At 41.6% G+C, this 18942-nt stretch overlaps 2 protein-coding genes across 2 annotated transcripts; both read right to left on the bottom strand.

The window, feature by feature from the left end:
• Window positions 1-1827: 1827 nt before the first annotated feature.
• micall2a (mical-like 2a) lies at window positions 1828-11405 on the bottom strand. Its single transcript, XM_084678972.1, has 18 exons — window positions 10985-11405; window positions 10413-10461; window positions 8524-8665; window positions 8203-8378; window positions 7921-8051; window positions 7323-7832; window positions 7010-7182; window positions 6817-6874; window positions 6152-6342; window positions 5932-6060; window positions 5719-5826; window positions 5466-5530; window positions 5220-5343; window positions 4172-4274; window positions 3944-4017; window positions 3501-3615; window positions 3276-3322; window positions 1828-3186 (listed from the first exon to the last, which is right to left on the bottom strand). Exons 1-18 carry the CDS (start codon window positions 11125-11127, stop codon window positions 3104-3106), a joined length of 2421 nt encoding a protein of 806 aa, XP_084535098.1. The 5' UTR covers window positions 11128-11405; the 3' UTR covers window positions 1828-3103.
• A 1722-nt stretch (window positions 11406-13127) lies between these two features.
• LOC146253130 (uncharacterized) lies at window positions 13128-14516 on the bottom strand. Its single transcript, XM_084678760.1, has 3 exons — window positions 14282-14516; window positions 13782-13939; window positions 13128-13623 (listed from the first exon to the last, which is right to left on the bottom strand). The coding sequence occupies exons 1-3, from the start codon at window positions 14514-14516 to the stop codon at window positions 13207-13209; spliced, it is 810 nt and encodes a 269-aa protein (XP_084534886.1). The 3' UTR covers window positions 13128-13206.
• Window positions 14517-18942: the final 4426 nt, after the last annotated feature.

The following is an 18942-nucleotide window of genomic DNA, read 5'->3' as shown; positions in this document are numbered from 1 at the left end:
AGTCTCTAAGACCATGTGGTAAGCAACTGCACTGCAGAACCTCAGCTAAGTTAAAAGTTGCTGTGCCGTTGAGTAGAAAGTCAGGCAGAATCCTGCATGCCCACTGATAACATGGTTGGATTAGGGATGTTTAAGGGAAGTGAAAATTATTCATTTGAGATGGATGAAAGCTGCACTTGTCAAGTCTACCAGTCATGCACTTTATACATTTCATTTCCAGTAGCCAGCATGCATAATTTCCCTTCAATGCAAATTTCTACACTCTGAAATTGTGAGCATATTTATGCCACTCTTTCAACACATTCTCTGATGCAGAAAAGTGAATAAAATAAAATCAAGCACAGAGCAAAACAATGCCTTTCTATTTTCAGAGTTGTTCAATTAGAATCTAGTTTTAAACAGTGTCCCAATGGATAATGGGATTCTCACACTGGAACAATAATGCTTAAATCCCATATCAAATGAATGTGATGTATGTTGGTCGCATTTTATCACATATTACTGTGTTCAAATAGATAATTTTAGCACACTCAATTATTAGAAGTTAGTCCACTAATAAGAGTGTAATAATTGTGTAATTTAACAAAAGTCTCCTCTCTCAGCGTCAGTATTATTGCCTACTAACTCTGAGTGCATGTCTGTCTCTGTACAAATATTATGATCTCTCTGATGAGAATTAAGTCTCCAGCCTGGATGGCCAATAAATTAGTGGCACGCTTCTCGTTTACTCATCAGAGCTAATGAGCCTGATAAAATTACCTCGAGGATCATAATTACAGGCTAGTGGCAGAGACTGGCACTGTAAATGAGATGACACACACACACACACACACAGTGGAAAGTTTAAACTGAAAGCTAATATTTGGAGAATGATATCAAATGGACTCACTCATGCAGTTATGTACTTGATGACAAAACAACAATTCAATAAAGGCAATTTTTTTTTTTTTAAGTATATATATTTATATTTATTTTACAAGATCTACTGTGTGAACAATTTCAGAATGTTACAACTAATCTTAGGAAGAGGACATTTAAATGGATAAATGCTGGGAAAGGCTGTACAATCCTGCATCCCTTCTATAAAGATGAAGTGGGTAATGGCATATTTTGATGGACGATGGGAGTGTGGACATGAGAGCTCACCTCCGAGGACTTCACTTCACCACACATTCACAGGATGAATTGTTTTACTTATGAATATTAATGTCCCTCTAATTTCAGGCTGTTGTTAATGCTTGTCGCTAGGAGCTTGGCAAATCAGGTCCCATTCCTGTTAAAACCATGTATTAGACACCCCCCTGACACTAAGCCCTCGCCTGTGATTCTTAATTGCAGAAGCGCAAGCATTCGCAGTAGATGGGGCGCAAAGCTTTAATTAACTCTAATATCACACGTATTCAGTCTTGACTGTCACCCGCATCACGCATGGCATTTTGCAGCAGTATCTTCCACAGCTCTACTCAGCTAGAAAGATGGTGTTCCAAGTTCATGATCACAATTTCATGCATCTTAAATTGGTGATATGCAGTTTCTAAAGTAGCTGCGATATATTGACGTGAGGAAATGATCTTGATGCTTTTTCCTAAAACCCACATAAAAATGGGCTTAGCTCTGTGTATTATCATGGTTGGGTTTTGAGAGTGTAAGAAGGAAGTCCAATACCGCAGGTCCAGTGTACTTTCTGAACGGGGAGAAAGTGAGCATGAGATACAGGTCATGCGTAGTTTTTGCTGTGTACTACATTAGGTAGAACATTCTAACAACGTGCAAGCGGATCGTGTTTAACAGAAACTGAAAACAAGAATCCTGTATATGGAACATCCAAAGCCTTGTTAAAATAATTTATTAAAATTCAAAAAGTAATTTCATTTAAAAACACAATAAATACACTCTGTCCAGACATTCATTCAACATTCCATCTACTTTAAAATGTCACTTGATTTGCCTGAAATTCTCACAAACTGAGACATTTGTTGATGTGTGACTATGCGTGTCATACATTTTAAAAGAGCAATAATGAAGCGGGTAAAAAATGTATAGTAGTCCTACAGCAGATACAATGTTTAATTAAACCAGGTGTTAAGATAAAAAAGTTTAGATAAATAGCTCAATACAACCTATAGTTTATAAGCCTTGCATGGCCATAAGCTATTGCTCTATATAATCCGCTTTCATATAACATTATTGCATCAGAAGACTAGAACATTTTGCTGCATTTATAAAATTAGCAAATAAATTAACTGTCTGTACTATGGCAAATTGGATTGTCAGGTTTTTGGACACTAAGCCCACGCTGCCACCTACAGCATGAGCGTGAACTTACAGTCTGGTTTAACATCGCAGTTAGTGCCACTGTATGCTGCTTACTATATTCTGTTTTAGATGGAAAATTAAATGTGCAGAGAAAATTATTTCACAGAGGATCAACTGATTTTTTAGGGGTCAAACATTCATTTAGAAGGAGGCATGAAATCTAAAACTTAAATATAGCAGGTAAAAACAAAGGATTCACAAGTATCAGAATTTACATTTGAAATAATTATATAGATATTCATGAATCAAAGCAAAGACGCATTCATTGGACAAAACCAACTTTTGAATAAAGTTACTAAAACTAAGTAACAGTGGTGAGAAATAGTAAAGTACCCCCCCCAAAAAAGTGTATCATACAATTTTACATCTGATGAAATGTGACTTAAAAGGAACAAAAGCAGATGATAAATGTGGCAGAACCCGTCAAAGTCAATTCCAGTGCCTCAACATAACTATGAATAATTGAACTGAAACGTCAAAATAATTGAACTGAAACATTAAAAAAAAGTGATTCTAAAGCTTAAACGTGATCAAACACTGAACACAACACCAGTGATATACATAATTAAACTAATATGTTGACAAATGTGCTCAGATGTTTAACAATATTAAAAACTCAGCATCTTATTGTTTACCTATATGTTTTCCCACCATTGACACGTGATACAGCACAAGTCCCACTACATCCAGTGCACTTTCATAAATACAGGTGTTTAAAACGTTACAAACAGAAGACATAAACATACTTGTGTTGTAGATCGTACAGTGAAGACTCTTCCCCTAATGATCACTCCGTGGCTGTCTTTTTACTTCTTCGTCTGAACAACTTAGAAACCGAAGACTTCCTCTTGTTTTTTGATTTCCTAACTCCTGTCAACCACAAACAAATGTGGACATATTAACTTAGGTACTAAATTTGCTACATGAAACATCTGTTTGTGGCAAGTATATACACTCACCAAGACTCTGCATCATTTCATTCAATTGCTGATCCTCCTCTTCTTCCCTAAAATGTTATATATTTTTTTTAGATTAGACAAGATTCTAGAATGTAGCACCTGATATGAATGATTACGTTAATACTTCCTTCCATTGTGACCATCCAGACAACCAAATCTACAGCACACGTCATTTCCCTCCAAATGCAACAGGGCTTAAGTCATCAAGATATAAATGCACCCTACCTCCGCCTGTCCTTGTCTAGCCCCTCCACAATGGCATTTCTTCCATTCACGATGTCCACCAGTCTCTCCATCAGCCTCTGCTCCTGCCAGCACTCCTCTCTGGACTTCAAATGATCTGCCGGGAACACCCAGATATCTGTCAGACAGGGGAGCCACTGTACCCAACTGCTGATCTCAGTGGTACAAGAGAGGAAGTGAGTAGAGAATTTGTAATGTTCATTTTCTCTTTTCTCGTCTTTGTATTTCACATTCCGTTTCTTAACCTCATTTCAATTTTATGGAATTCTATAACGTCATAATTTTGAAAAGCAATGGGGAATTTCATTTCTCTATTGTGAAGCCCTTTCAGGTGCATTTCTTATTTTAAAAAGGTGCAATATACATAAAGCTTATTATTATCCTTGTAAAGAAGGCCCCCCTGGATGAAACCTGGAGCCTCTAACCTGGTTTCTCTAACAGCCTCCGGAGCGCCACCTCAACCCCTGGCTGCTGCTCCTCCAGATCCTGGGTCTTTACACTGCAAAACAACGCGTTTGAATCAAATCATTTAGCAACGCTTTAATCCAAACGCTCTTCCACTTAGCTGTCACCATCCCCCCCAAGTTACGGGTAAATTGTGTGATGAATCGACATTTGGAGTATACTTTAAAGTAAACAGGAGAAGTACTTACATGTACACAAGCTCTGACTCCCTCCGAATATACATCTGCTTCTTTCGGATTAAGTTGAACCAGTCAACCATCAAAGGATCCATCAAGATGTCCCCGTCACCCTCTGAAAAGAAATGTTGATTGAGACCCAAACATGCATGAAAAACACTTGTATCCTATGCCAACTACCACATTTCCAAAATAGCATCACTGCGTTGAGTTGGAACACAATGCATTACAATGTCCCAGTTCAACACGATCATTTATTTCTGCCTAAGGCCTGTTCACGAACAACCACCACATATTCATTAGATTACGGTGCAGACTAGTCTGGCCAGGGACTGAGAGGCGAGAGGGTCCCATTAACTTCCACTGCCTACTATCAGCAAGACAGGTGCGAGGTTTGGACAGGGAAGGGCAGCAGTGGACTGCAGGATATTACTATGCCCCAACCACGGCGACCTTGAGCAGAGCAATCAGGCCTCCTTACTCCTACTCTGTAGCCTGTCTCAGGGGATGTGGGCACCCCACCACTCATTTCGTACCACCCCCCACCTCTCCAATTCCAAAGAGGAGGAGTATAAGGCAGGAGGCTTCCCTGTGGGTATAGCATGCTTCTTTTGCTTATAGCTACTGGTGATGGAAGCTGTGGGCTGGCACACCTCTCCCCTCAAGGCAGTGGTTGTGTGTGTGTGTGTCCCATACAGGCCCGGTGGGATAGCAGCCTTATCGTGAACAACTGTACACCAAGACACACTCACTGGAGTAGAGGAGGAACATGACTGCTGAAATTGGAGGGGCCGATAAGTGTGACTTCAACTAGATGTTCAATTTAAAACTTTATTTGGAAATTGACTTCTATAGAATGAGTGTTAAATGATTTACTAGTAAGTGCAAGTATAGATATTTGGGGCCATAACAGTCCGTGTTAGTCAGGTCCATCCTCAAAAAGGTGTTACACTGGATTCTGGGAAATCCCATATATACGAAACAATCTCACAGTGGATGTATTTGTGTGCATCACAGTATGTAAGGAAAGGTTGGTGAAGGAGAATTTCCTAACAAGTACCTTCCTCACAGGTGCGGAGATTCTTCTCCATCTCCACTCCCTCCCTCTCCAGATCACTCAAACTGTCCTCAATTCCATTCAGCTCCTTCACAATGTCATTCATGGGAATGTGACGATTTTGGCTCTGAACAAAAACACGGGAATGAGTGACAAACGTTTGAACCTTATAACTGACGTACATCTAAAACATAAGAAAACACGTGAACATTTAGGAGGGACTGTTTACGCATGAGAAATTAAACTTACTAAGGGTGACCTCATTTCAGACCCGGAGGCGTTTGTGAGTGACAAACGCTTTCCATTTTTAGAACCTAAGAGGTAGGTAAAACAGGATTAATAAGACCTTCTATGGCTGTTGTGAGGCGTCATTGTCTCATAAGACTGTTGCCATGTTTTATTTTAAATTAATCCATTACTCATAAAATAGTACAATTTAAATTCATCCACAAAATGATTAAGGCATCTGGGATTTGTGATAAAACTCAAAGCTCAGTCTAACCAGAGGTGGTGACGAGTCTTCTGTAATTGGTTGGAGGAGAGCCGATGGACTGCATAGTTGGCAAACAGGAGGGGGATTGAGTAGGTGACAAGCTCCCATTCTCTTCACCTGACAATGTCAATTAATATGATTAACTCCAAATGTGGTAAATACAGACTTTCCCACAGCAATAGATTAAAAAAAAAAATATACAGTTGGAGGTCTTGGCATTACCTGATTCTCCTGCATAGTGCTGTGGCTGCCGAAAGGAGGGAGGTCTGTGCCAGATAGGGACAAGGGGAGGAGAACCCATGGGGGAACAGAAAGAGGAGCTGGTGGTTGGATAGCTGCCATTTGAAGTACCTGAAAAGCAAGTATTTGAAAAACAATGACATTTTGATGACGAAAAGAAATGTAAACTACGTTCAACTTATGGTTTTGCATAAGGTCTTACCCGGTCCTCCAGAGCCTCGTTGAAGCAGCTGGGAAGAGGGAGCCGAGTAACCAGTAGGAGGAGAGCTGGTGGGGGCCGTGGGTGGCAGGCAAGAGGGAGGCTTTACGGCCTTGCTGGTAACAGTAGTGGAGGGGACTTCAGACTTTGGTTTCTTAAGGCTGATTGACTGACCTTCAGTAGAGCATGGGATCCTGGATGGTAATAATTTTAAATGAAAAGAATAAACTTCAACCACAGTATGTACATAAATGGATCTCTTCTGAATAATATCATTTTACATTTAATAAAGAGTTACATACATCAATAGAACACAAAACCTCACCTCTCATGACACTGAAATGATGGAAGTGGGAATGACTGGAGGGCTCATCAGGGGAACTCAGTAACTATCTAACAAGGCGCTAGGGCTAATGTCAGGCGTAGTATTCCCTGGGGCTTGAGTAGATGGGGGAGAGGGCTAGCGGCTGCACTCTGAGCCAGTCAACAATTACAGAGATGGGCGACGTGGGATGAATCGGTCTGCTGCAGAGTGAATATGAGAAGCCCACCTGTCAGCTCTTTGGACCAAATATATCAGACACTTTACACCCAGGTGACTGAGCCCGCTTCCCCTAGCGTGGTCTAAAGTGACTGGGTTAATGGAAAAACTGCCAGTGATTACTTACTGCATTTCTGGTCCATTCTTAACGGACCTGAGGTTGGACCGCCAGTCAATAGGGCCCTCTGTACGGACAGATAATCATTTAATAAAACTTTCATACACAATTGTCATGGGAGTAATAGTTTCAATATTTCGAAAATCTTTGGGCTGCTAGTGACAGCAACAAAAAAAAGTAACTGGAATTTGAGAGATCTTGCCTTTGGTGTTCACAGATACAGCTGTTGGTCCGGAGCTTGCTTTGTTGATGGGTTTTTGCCAAAGTGATTCCTTGTTGTGGGTGTAGTTATTAGCTGGTTGGGTAGCTTGCTGTCCTGCTGTGTCTTGGCTACATTTAGTCAGTCTGTCAGCTGAGTATGGCTCCTCTCCAAACCTAGGGAAACAACTGTCATTAAAGTTTTCAAAAGATTTCAGAATCGACATCAGACAAGTGATGTAGATCAAGCTGAACTGTACAGATACTCAGCAGTGGTAGCTAGTGTCATTCGGGTTCTACTGAACTTTGTTCCTCACCTCCTTTGAGATGATCTGATGACAAACGGGCGTGAGTTATTATTGTTGCAATTATCCTCTGACAGTTTCCTGCCAACCACTGAGGTTGTCCTGCTGTTCTGCTCCTTAGGACTCATGGACACCCTCTCCCCCGCAGGGACGTCTCTGCAGAATGGCAGCTTGGTCCTGATAGGTGGGGCTTCCGGGGCAGCAGACTGGAAGAACTTCTGTCGGGCTGCCTGGGTCCTCTGGGCTGAGGCAGTCCAGGGCTGGGGAGCTGGGCTGGTTTCCACCGGCTTCGGAACAAAAGCCACAGTGGAGGACAGCACAGAGGAGTGGCGTGGGGCAGGACGGGCTGTGCCGCTGTCCGTTGTGGGACGCTCAACAGAGCCGGCAGGCCCGGTTCTGATCCCAGCCACGGGAGGCTCACTGACGATCTGGGTGCTCTGGTGGGCGTTACACATGAAGCTGCCTGGCTCTTTCCCCACTTTATAGGCCCCAGTGAGAAGGATGTTTGAGCATTCACTGCACCTGGTTTGAAGGTTTAACATGCAGCTTTAACACAATTTATTGTCATTAGCACTGCCGTTTGATCAAGGTGGTTTGGTCTGATTCTTACTTGAAGCAGCTGCGGTGATACAGCTTCCCTTCAACAAAATGCCTTTGGACCAGGTGGACATGGTTCTTGCACACAACACACTTGCTATTGAGAGTGCCTGTCTTATTAGAGTTCTCAACCAGAACTGTCTTCTGTGAAGGGATGAAAAAGAGGAGTATGTATTATGTTAAATGTACATACAAAAATAAACCAATTGAACCAAATACATTAGCAAACCTGCATATACTGTGAGTGTGGTCTTCTAGACAGCATAGATATTAAAACCAACCAATAATAACCAACCTTATCAGCCGCCCTGGGCAACTCAGGCGAGGTTTCAGCCTTGAGACTGGGAGGTGGACGGTTCTCTACGGCCGTTTTAGACACAAAGGATTTGGCAACCACTGGGATATTCTTCTTTTCAGACGGCTCCTCCTTTGAGCCCTCTGCTGGCCTCTTCACCCCACCTACACCCCCAGCTGGGAAAGCAGGCACGGTTAACAGAATCACAGAATAACTCTGCTTGGTTAAGATTGTTGTTGAATAGAACAAGCCCACAGGAATCCATCCATTCGGATGAAAAAGAACCAGCTAAAGGAATACAACGTAAATGTTATGTCTCACTGGGGGATCGTCCGCGGAAGTAGTTGTGGTACTGAGACACGTATGTGAGGATACTCAGCCTGTCTGGGATCCTCAGTGCCACCATGTCCTCTGCATCCAGCAGCGCAGGAATCCCCAACTGCTCTTCTGCAATCTGGAAGGCCTGGTGAGGAAATAAAGATTTGAAAAGGAACAGATTTTTAAGCAATTCTGAATCCATATAGATCTAACAATAATTAAGGGAAGGGGAAATGCGAGTAACACAGAACAATATTTCTGACTACGCCTTTACTTTTGAACTAAAGATATTTGTCTAATCACTTTTCTCGATGGCTGTGAATACAAATATGTATCTGGGTTTTGTATATGCAAAACAGCTACCCTATTTCACAGTGAACAAGCTAGAACAAAGGTATCTACTATAAATAGAGAATGTTCAGCAAACAGCATTCTGTGGCCCAACACTGGGAAAGTCCAAGCAGGGGCTGAATAATAAATAGCACACATCCTGTGCACACTCGGGCCTGGAAGAGAGGACGGAGGCAGGAGGATAACGGGGCATTGTTTAGGAGCAACCTGGATGTGCTCATTAAAATCTACAGGACAGCTTGGCAGAAAAGGCAAATCCACCATGTCAGAGCAAAGGAAAAGGAGGTCAAACCAAATATGCATCGGTGAGATAGGCCTGTTATTCCTCTGTCTAAACTAAAAAAGGAAGAGAACAGCGACGTAAAGGAGAAGACAAAAACAAAGCAGGGCTCTCCAATGATAAAGTCTCTGAGAAATACGACACACGATGGACTGGGGAACACAAGTTCATCAAATATAAAGGAGGTGTTGTGCATGTGTGAGATTACCTCAGAGGCAGAACAGGAGCTCGACATAACCATGTCTTCCTCCATTAACATGTGATCATCCAATTGGTCAGTAGGGAAACCAATCTAATCGGTACTTTAAACAAAGGTCCAAATGTTGTCTTAAAAACACCAACACAATACTTGACACAATCGTACTTGGAAGTGTCACTTTACTATCCGATGTTTGTAAATGAACCTTTATTGTTGGGATCAAGTAGCCTGGGATGATAGTACACCTCATTCATAATAAATACTTTGGAGAGCCTCTCCTGAGCTCAGGTTCTTGGGGGATACTGTGAGGGGGAGACGCAAAACTATCAAGAAGATCTATAGCACACTGAGTCAATTTATCCTCAAACTGTGGAAATCAGAAAAAAATAAAATAATGGACCAGATGCTCTGTGTGAGTCATTCTGGTTCTGTCATTCATTGCATGCATCCTTGCTTAAAGGAAATGGAGGGCAACTGTAAAAATAGGGTCAACTGTGCCGGTCTAGTAAACATGCTTCTCATGAATATTTCAATTATAGAAGAGTTAAAGAGATGTTAAACATTAACCAAGGCAACTCTTTTGTGACATAAAACTGTTGGTTGTCATGTTTTTGTCAAGAAACAGCAAGTGTTACTTTTGCGTCATCTGAATTTAGACCACATTCTGTTCTGCCTTGCGCGTTTTAATGCATTCAACCACAGCAATGTTAACAGAAAACCATCACCATGTTGGTCAATTGCTGTATATGTAAAGATGGGTATAAAGTACAGTGGCTAATGTGTATAATAAAGAAACAGTGCAGTCATGAACACAGCATCCCAAATCCTTACAGCTATTTTCAGTTCATCTTATTGGCCAAGTCACCAACAAATACATACAGCTGCAGAGGGCTGTGGGCATGTAAACAATGTTATCAGTTCAGACATAAACCAACTAGCTTCCTGGTAATGTGGTCATAGAGATCAACAAGATCCTGTTCAATAGTTTGGAATATAACCTCCTGCTCAAATACAATGTTCTTCTCTGTGGTTGGTAAAAGAAATGCTGCCTCATCAACTTACCAAGTTGTTGTTCTCGAAAACATCATCCTTACTGAGGGAATCATAGTCTCTGGAATTAGGAAAACAGGTTCTCATGACTACAAATGCACATTTAAGTTTTGATGAGAAATAAAGGCAACATTCATAATTATGTTTAGAAAATAGTACTAAAAGCTGGTTAATTAAAAAACAATACAGCTTTAGTAGCATGTTATTTGATTCCCTATGTGATATGTATTTATTTTATTTATACATAGACTTTGTGGCCATGACATCATCACCATAAAGGATGCTGAGTGGGGGATTCCTGCCACCATTGTTCAACGTGGAGTTTTAGCCATATAATTTGATGACATATTCTGCATGTATATATTGCCAACTCATGAAATGAAAAACACATTTATTCGTGATACTGTCCATTGCTTATTACAGGCTAACAATTAAATTGATTTCAGCTGCACTTTCAATTTCAGCAAACAAATTACTTTGCAAAATGTCTATTGTTTCTATTAAGGAGGTTGAATATCAAAACCAAACAGTATTTTAGTAAATAATATATATATATATATATAAATTGTCAACACCATTCTTACATGAGATCCGGTCGGAATTTGTGTAAAAGTGCACAGAACGCCATTCCATTTTTGAATGAAGTTGTCATGTTGGTTATAGCAACATCTCGGTACCCCTCACATTGGATTTTGCACCACTGTTCCAGTGCTTTGATAGCGGCCATCCTCCCGAACGTGTTTTGTTTGGTCAGTGAAGTAACACGAGGACGGTAGCAAACTTAGAACCCTGAACTGCGAAGCACACTTTGAGGTACAATATTCTAATTTGAATCACGAGGAGGATAATTAAGTTGGTATTTCTCTTAGCCTTGACGATATTGTAAAAAAAAAAAAAAAAAGACCATTTAAAGTTTTTCGTCCATCTGTCAACTACAGCAGTCATTTACCAAAGTGGCACCTGAAAAGGTCTTCTTGTCTGTTCACGCGAGGGGGTGGGGTTTGGAGTTCACGAACTTCAACGCCCATTATTTTACTCCACCAGTGATATCGATTTTTTTTGTGTATAAATGTGATGTGATTGCACTCATATATTTTAGAAATATGAGCAAAGATCAGACAATGCGAGCTAATATGTGTGGGATAAAGATGTTCTCATGACAGCAAAGTTTAACAGTGACGTGACAGACAGGCAACACTCAAGCACAAAGCTGGGCTGTTGTTTTGTAACATAAATTAGTGAGTGTGTAAATCATGTATCAAATGTAAAATAATGGGAATTTATGAATAGGATCTACTGAAGGTTGTACAATGGTTGAAGACACTGTTACCACTAACCTACTTTGGGTATGTTCTAGAATAGACTGACCCATTTTAAAAGGTGGTTTAAAATTTGACCTAAAGCCAACTATCAAATCAAACAGTCTGTGACTTGAGGCAGTCTCTAATTAGTGCTGTACTGGAGAAAAACTTGAGCGTCTGAAATTTGATTGGGACCAGAGAGAAGCTGACCATCAACTGAAGAGATGGCACAAGGAAACATAAAACATTTATTTGGCGCAGAATTATGTAATCATCCCATTATCCCCAAATAAATAGCTCTACAAGCAAAACATTTGTTTAGGAATACAATACAATACATTTTTATATAATGAATATTAAAGTGGAGTAAAGCTACAGTATACCTGTTGAGTATAAAGTAATACTGAGAAGCACAAACAATTATGTGGTCTGAAGATTGTTCTGATCATATACAGTTTGGTTAGAAAAAAGGCATTCTCATTGTCAGAGGGGTGCACAGTAAGGCTATGGAAACGTGTTTGTCTGGATTGGTTTCTACCTCTCCAACTACTTATACTATATTCTATAATAGTACGAAGCAAGCTGCTGTTTTTGTGCATATGTACTTGCTGACTGATTTTCAAATGACCCTGACATGTGGGTCATATCACATTCTCCACTCCACTCGACCTGGCTGTTAGACATGATCTTGGCCGTAAAAAAAAAGATTTACAAGGATGTGTTGTCTCTGGAAAGCTGCTCTTTCAATTTCCCCAAATAATGTGAGAGATAATACCAACATGCAGACTCTGTTAAACCGTTTCGCTGTAAAACTAAAGATTGCACAGAGCTGATGTAAATCCCAACAATGTTAATTGCCAAAAAAAAAAAACAGCATTAGATTTCAGTTTGTTTAGGAGTTCGTCTCTTGCAGGAAGACAACAACAGCATGTGTCTGCTGTGTTGTCTATAGTGTCCTTGTCACAGAGTGCAGCTATTTCTCAGTCCACTTCCATTGTTTCCTTTGAGGGCTTGTGGTGGCATGCAGACATCCTGCTCCTCTGTCCATAGCAACCGTAACAGGATAGCTCACGGATGGCCTTGTCATCGGTGAGATCATTGAGAAGTCATCAGAGCGTTTCCTCTTTCAGTTTTACCTTGATCCTTTGGCTATCACAAGAACTTTTAGACACCAAGTAAAGAGAAGGCCACATGAAAAACAAATGCCTATGAAAGTGTAATCAGGAATTAATGTCTGTACAGGAAAATAATGTAAGTGTTCATTTAACACCAGCGCTCATGGGTCCATCTCGTGAGTGGAACTAGAAAAACATTCAGCAAGTAACATGAACACTCCTGGGATTAGATTTACATTTTGAAATTTGCTGTGGTAAAGGCACTTTTGTGGTTTCAGCACCAGCTGCGCATTCTAAATCACCTTGTACTCAGGCTAAAAATGTGATTAACTTACATTCTGACACCCAGACAATGGCTTATAATTAGAATCATGTTTGGAGTCATGCAGATCAGTCACTCTCTCTGTCATCAGTGTCCCGTGTATGTGTTTGTCTCTCCCCGCCTGACTTGGCCACAGTGCTGTGGATCTCAGCCTCATGCTCTCTGGCCTTGGCCCGCAGCTTAGCAATACTGCAGGAGCGGAACACTTCCGGACTGGGCCCCTCCATGCCCTCCCATTCCCCATGCACCTGGGCAAGTCTGTGGGCAGGCAGGGTCACTACAGCACTGGGGACTTCAGTCCAGGGGTAGCTGCCTTTCTCCTGCCTTTTCTCCCAGTGCTCGCTGTCAGAGCTCTCTGGCTCCTGGGAGATCTGGTTGGACTTGTCTTCTACTTCTTCGTTGTCCTTCTTAGAAAACGGTTCTCCCAGCTGGCCTTGCAATTTTAGTTGCCTCCGCATCTTAGCTCGACGATTTTGAAACCACACCTGTGGACAAATGAAATAGATGCAGTTTTAGTGAGAGAGAGATAGAGATAGAGAGATCAAATCAAACTGTGTGTACAGTGTGTTCCTAGTGCTGGATGCCACAGTATGATGTTCTATGTCTGTTCCTAAATGGATGGGGTGTGTCAGAAGGATTTGACCTGTACTCTGGCCTCTATGAGGTCCAGTCTCAGGGCCAAAGCTTCCCTCATGAACACATCAGGGTAGTGGGTGGTCTCAAAGGCCTTCTCCAGTTCCTCCAGCTGACAGCTGCTATAGTTGGCTCGAGCACGACGCTGCTTCACTGGCCTCTGTTCATCTGGAAAGCATAGCACAACCAACAATTACACAATTGCCAACGGGTGACAAGGAACTAATGGCTCTAGATTGGATAATTAGCGCAGCGTTCATTAGTTCCATTTTAACTGTGCTTGCTTGATAATTGATTGTTAGTTGCAAGCTGTTAGCCAATCTAAATATGTGCATGGCCATCAGATGGTGCTCAACGAATGTCTTGCAGAATGGAGTTCACTAAAAACAATTACATTTTTCAAATTCAAAGCACATTGTGACAAAAATGACATCCACAAAATGTAATGATGTTGGTTCCCATACACTCCTTAGCCTTGCAGTAACTGACAGTCTTAGAGGTAGAGCTTACCCATGGTCTCTGTAAGGTGGCACATCCTTGCTGCTTGTGTAGCCAGAAGCAGAGCCTCCTTGCATGGCTCAGGCTGTAGGTAACTCCTCAGGGACTCGTAGCTAATCAGGGGCCCTGGGAACAGGATCTGAGGAGGGGAGCCCAGTCTAGTGGGGAAGGCAGGGAAGAATTGAGCTGCAGAGGAGTGAAAAACTGCAGGTAGGAGAGTTGACACCAATTGTCCAGGGCCAAACATATCCCAGCTCTTTGAGGAGTCCAAGTCAATCCGGTCAAATCAAAAGTGAATTCTCCAACAGGGCTCGGAAACTACGACGATCTTGGGAGCTTTTCACAACTCCTGAACGAACACCTCTGGAGCTGATTCTGCCTCAAAATAAAGTCAGGTGAGGAAATTGCATCACAGTGAAGATGCTGATGGAATGGTGAAACACCTCAGAAGGTTCGGAGTCAAAGACAAAAAGGAGCCGAGCTGCTCTAGTTAAACTTTAAAATGACAGCTAATCCAGGTTGGGTCCTGGAGTTCGACCCTGGAGTTGAATAACCAGGAGCTCAGCTGAGATGCTGGTGAGGTGTGAAGAGGTAAGTGAGGACTGGGCTCAGTAGTGGCTGAGTCTCACCTTAGCCTAAAGAGGATCTCTGCTACCTTTCCCCTCCTTCCTCAGTCACATGACTCAATGTTGAGGAGACAGGGCAGGGCTTCAGAAACACATTGAGTCTTAGGAATCCGGCCTAGACCGTTTCACAACGTTGATTGATGACACATGATGTTGATGAGGAATGTAAACGTTTTGTGTAGTTTGTTCTATATTTGTTATCATCATTTTCAGGATTGTGATTGGTACAAAGAGTTAATTTAAAGCCGCATTTTAGTTTGACTCACAATATAACAAAAGTTGAATGGAAATTAATCTTGTGGTTGATTGCTATTTTAGAAACAATCCAACATTCATTAAACCACTACCCACAATGTCCTCAATCACACTTAATCCCAACTCCCAAGAATGTTCCGCCAACTACTTATACTATACCCCTCTTAATGTGCTCCGCTTATCTTGGACATATTGTGTGCCTAATGTTTACCTAGGACAAGTTAAGACACCTTTTAGCTTCTGAAATTGCAATCAGTGTGATGGATTAGACATCGAGGCGTGGAAAAAATAAAAGATAAAAACTGTTCATACAGACACCTAGAACATTCAGTAAATCACGTAGAGATACAAATGTTACACATGTTTGCCTGTCTTACTGTCTTAAGTACTTGTCAAGTATGATATGAACTAATTACTTTTAAAAGGGACATGAATCAATGAAAACAGATAGTTGTAGATCAGGTACCCAACGCAAACCCTTCATCTGCATAGTAAACACGTTCATGCAAATTATACTGCCAAATTGACATCAATTCGTAAGCTCATTTGCTGAACATAAATTTGTTTCAGACTTTTTTCTCTTATTGTACCCATCTTGTTGCAAGTGCTGCTAATGAAGCCATGGTCCACATAAAGAACAAATATGCAAACATAACTATTTCAAAGAAAGTAGTGGGTATTCATGTTTCTCCTATCTAGATTAAAGACTGTTTGTGCCCACATTAAGACAACATGATTACTGAGAATTAGCCTGATTGTCTCCAATCTGAGATGAGATCACCTGTACAAATAGATTACTTCTTAGAGCTCAACTTGGAACAGAGTTCACTGACAATGGTTGTGGGTCAGGAAACGTCTGGGCCTTGAAAAGAGTTAACTTTCACAGATAAGCCTCTACTGGAATTTGGGGTGTATTCAATATCACTTGGATAAATAACTGCTGTTGTTTGTTTCCGATAACCTTAGAAAGACGATACTTTAATGCAGCCACAAGAAGAGCATTAATCTAGTTCTGAAGTGTCATTTGATTCTCTTGTGATCATGCCAGTAGACACTGGGCCAATCATAGACAAGTTCCTCATAAATGTTTACACCCATAATGGTCATACATACTTGTATTTCAACAAACTGTGGAGAGCACACTCTGTTATAGTAGCACATATACAGTGAAAATCTCATGCATCAGTTTTGATGTACGAATGTGATTAACAGAGTTTTTACTTCTAGACACACAATACGTGTGAAAATTCATAAGAAACTTAATCCACACCTTTCTCAAGGGACCCAGCTGTGGTTGGGTGTTGAATGATCTCTGATGGTTCATCAGGAGCACCCTCTATGTGAATGTAACACAGGTGTGTCAATTAATACGGAAATACATATCGCTTGACAACACATCTGTCTAGTTGCTTTTCGGATCAGACGGCGGCAAAACTACAGCACTGTCATCATTTTCACCGCTAACTGGTGAGTCAAACCGGCTTTGATCAAACCAAGACCTTTGCTGGAGACAGCTGGTTTCAGCCAAGCTCCAAACACCAGGCCGGAATGAATCACTGGTTAGTCGTTCCACACAAAACCAATGAAGAAAGAACCTGTCTCACCTGTAAGCGCTTTCATCTGCACCTGTCCAAACATAAAAGATAAGCCTGTGCACAGATAATGAAGAGGTCAATATGCAAACATTGAAAATATCTGTGCAGAATCTATGCATGTATATGTGTGTGTGTATAACAAGGGGGAATCTATTTTCTGGCAGTCCCTGTCATTTCTTGGCTTCGCTAATCCCAACAAAAAGGCATAATAGATTAAAAGTGTCTAGTTTGAGTGGTGGCTAAACAAACACTGTGTGCGGTAGGGTAGCTTACTGAATGGCCATCTCCTCTGGTCCCTGGCACACAGGTAAACAGAGGGATTTCTGGCACGTCTAAAAGTAGATCCCCCTCCTGCTGTGTTTGGTTTGTCCCTGATGCTGCTAATGCACATTGATCCAGATAATCATGGAAGAAATTGGTGAAAAACCAGTGGGGGGGTGTCAGGCATCGGTTAGGGACTTGTGAACAAATGAGCTGCTTGTGGGTAATTGAAGGGGGCATTAGGACAACAATAGCAGTGGTTAACACCCGCCTCTATGAGCCTCTCAGGTATTCCTAGTTCCCTGGATCACATGACAGAATCTGAAATCCACAACAGGCTTAAACAACAATCATAGTGTCATTAGCCAGCCTTTTAACAGAAGGGACAAAACTCCATGGGTTTAGAAAACCCACCTACGATGTGCCCATTTTCCATTAGTGGTTTTAGTTTGAAAAGGACTTGTCTAAGTGTGTATCCATCTGATTAAGAAGTAAAAAGAGAACAACAAAAATCTTAAGAAAGTGGACAAGAAACATTGTTAACTGCCTTTTCAGATTGAGATTCTTTGACATTGTTTGATTGGCAATGGCTTGTATAGGTCATAGGCAACCGTATAATAGTTATGCTTTGCATGTGTCAAATTTTTTCTTGAAGGACTTTTGAAACAGTCTCGTCTATCACATGAAAGCGTGAATGTGTTCAAACAAGACCTTAGATGACATAGACTGTTGAACAATGCACAATATAATTAATAATCATCCATTAGAACTGCACTTAAGCTCATAAAACAGAGGTTCCGCCACATGTCATGTGAAGATGGATGATTATCGTTAGTTACAGTGTCATGGGAAAGTAAATCTGTCTGGTATAATTTGCGGTCTGGAATAAAAATGAACACTGATAAGATCAATATTTAATGAGACAGACGTAAAGCTTAAGGGTTGTCACTTGTGCTTCTGCGATTAATGACATGTCACATCATCATGCTCATCAGATAGGGTTAATCTGAGCTGAAATTTTTCTTCATAATTTATCACAAAAGTCAACAATCTCACTTCACATCTGAACAATCAGACGAAGAATGTCTGATCACTACTTGCTTCCAGGGGGTATTTTCATACATGAACCAATTCTTACTTTGAATCCAATAGTACCAATTGACACAATTGAATTACCTTCGGTTTAATGTGTTCGTGACATAGAGAAGACAAAGGGCTGTTTGTTTCCTAGCTGAGAAAGCCCCCATGCTTGGAGAATCACTCTCTCTGGTAACAGGATCCCACAGTGAGGAGGCTGATTGGTTTAGTCCTGGATCACTGGCCACAGGATCAAACCTGAGAGCAGAGCCTGCTTTTCATGTCAAAACCTTCAAGGGAAAGCAGCGACGATCCAAGAGCAATCACACTTCAGACTTCAAAGTGTCGGGGAAAAAGAGAGGCGAGATCCAGTCCACATTTTTTTCCACGCCGGCCAAGTGCAACTCATGCGTGGAGGAAGGGGAGATGATCTGAGGGGAAGCTGCCACTGAGAGGAAGACGCCCAGGCAGACAGGTGTGCCTGGGCAGGTAGCAGCACATCAGGGCCCCTCCCAGAGTTGAGTGAGACACCAGGACACCACCACCCTCCGCTTCATGCACTAGCACATATCTCGGCTACAGGATAAACGTTTTCCTCATTCTCATCAACACGCATACTGATTACGAGAAAACTACAATCGTGCTGCGAGGACAAACAACACGAGACATCTCATCAAGCTAAACTGCACCGGGAGACAGGCACCTGCATTAGGGTGTAAGGCTAGCGCGATGAATAACGACAGAGGTTGTTAGTATGTCAGTGGCTCATCAGGGCAACTCAATGACAGCCCCGCCTTCTCCCTCCTCATCTTCGCTACCTGTCACTCATCTCTGTTCCACATCACTGCCCACCAGCCAA

The sequence above is a fragment of the Hypomesus nipponensis genome, chromosome 17 (genome assembly GCF_054491055.1).
Source record: "Hypomesus nipponensis isolate SF chromosome 17, ASM5449105v1, whole genome shotgun sequence".
In the NCBI taxonomy this organism is placed as follows: Eukaryota; Metazoa; Chordata; class Actinopteri; order Osmeriformes; family Osmeridae; genus Hypomesus; species Hypomesus nipponensis.
The sequence above is the reverse complement of the archived record's forward strand: the minus strand, read 5'-3'. Positions and strand labels throughout refer to the sequence as shown.

Coding starts and splice junctions, on each gene's coding strand:
- LOC146253130 (XM_084678760.1), bottom strand. CDS start 14,516: ATGTTTGGCCCTGGACAATTGGTGTCAACTCTCCTACCTGCAGTTTTT. Junction 13,940..14,281: donor CCACCTTACAGAGACCATGG/GTAAGCTCTACC, acceptor TATGCTTTCCAG/ATGAACAGAGGCCAGTGAAG. Junction 13,624..13,781: donor TCATAGAGGCCAGAGTACAG/GTCAAATCCTTC, acceptor ATTTGTCCACAG/GTGTGGTTTCAAAATCGTCG.
- micall2a (XM_084678972.1), bottom strand. CDS start 11,127: ATGGCCGCTATCAAAGCACTGGAACAGTGGTGCAAAATCCAATGTGAG. Junction 3,616..3,943: donor GAGGCTGTTAGAGAAACCAG/GTTAGAGGCTCC, acceptor TGTTCCCGGCAG/ATCATTTGAAGTCCAGAGAG. Junction 3,323..3,500: donor CTAGACAAGGACAGGCGGAG/GTAGGGTGCATT, acceptor ATAACATTTTAG/GGAAGAAGAGGAGGATCAGC.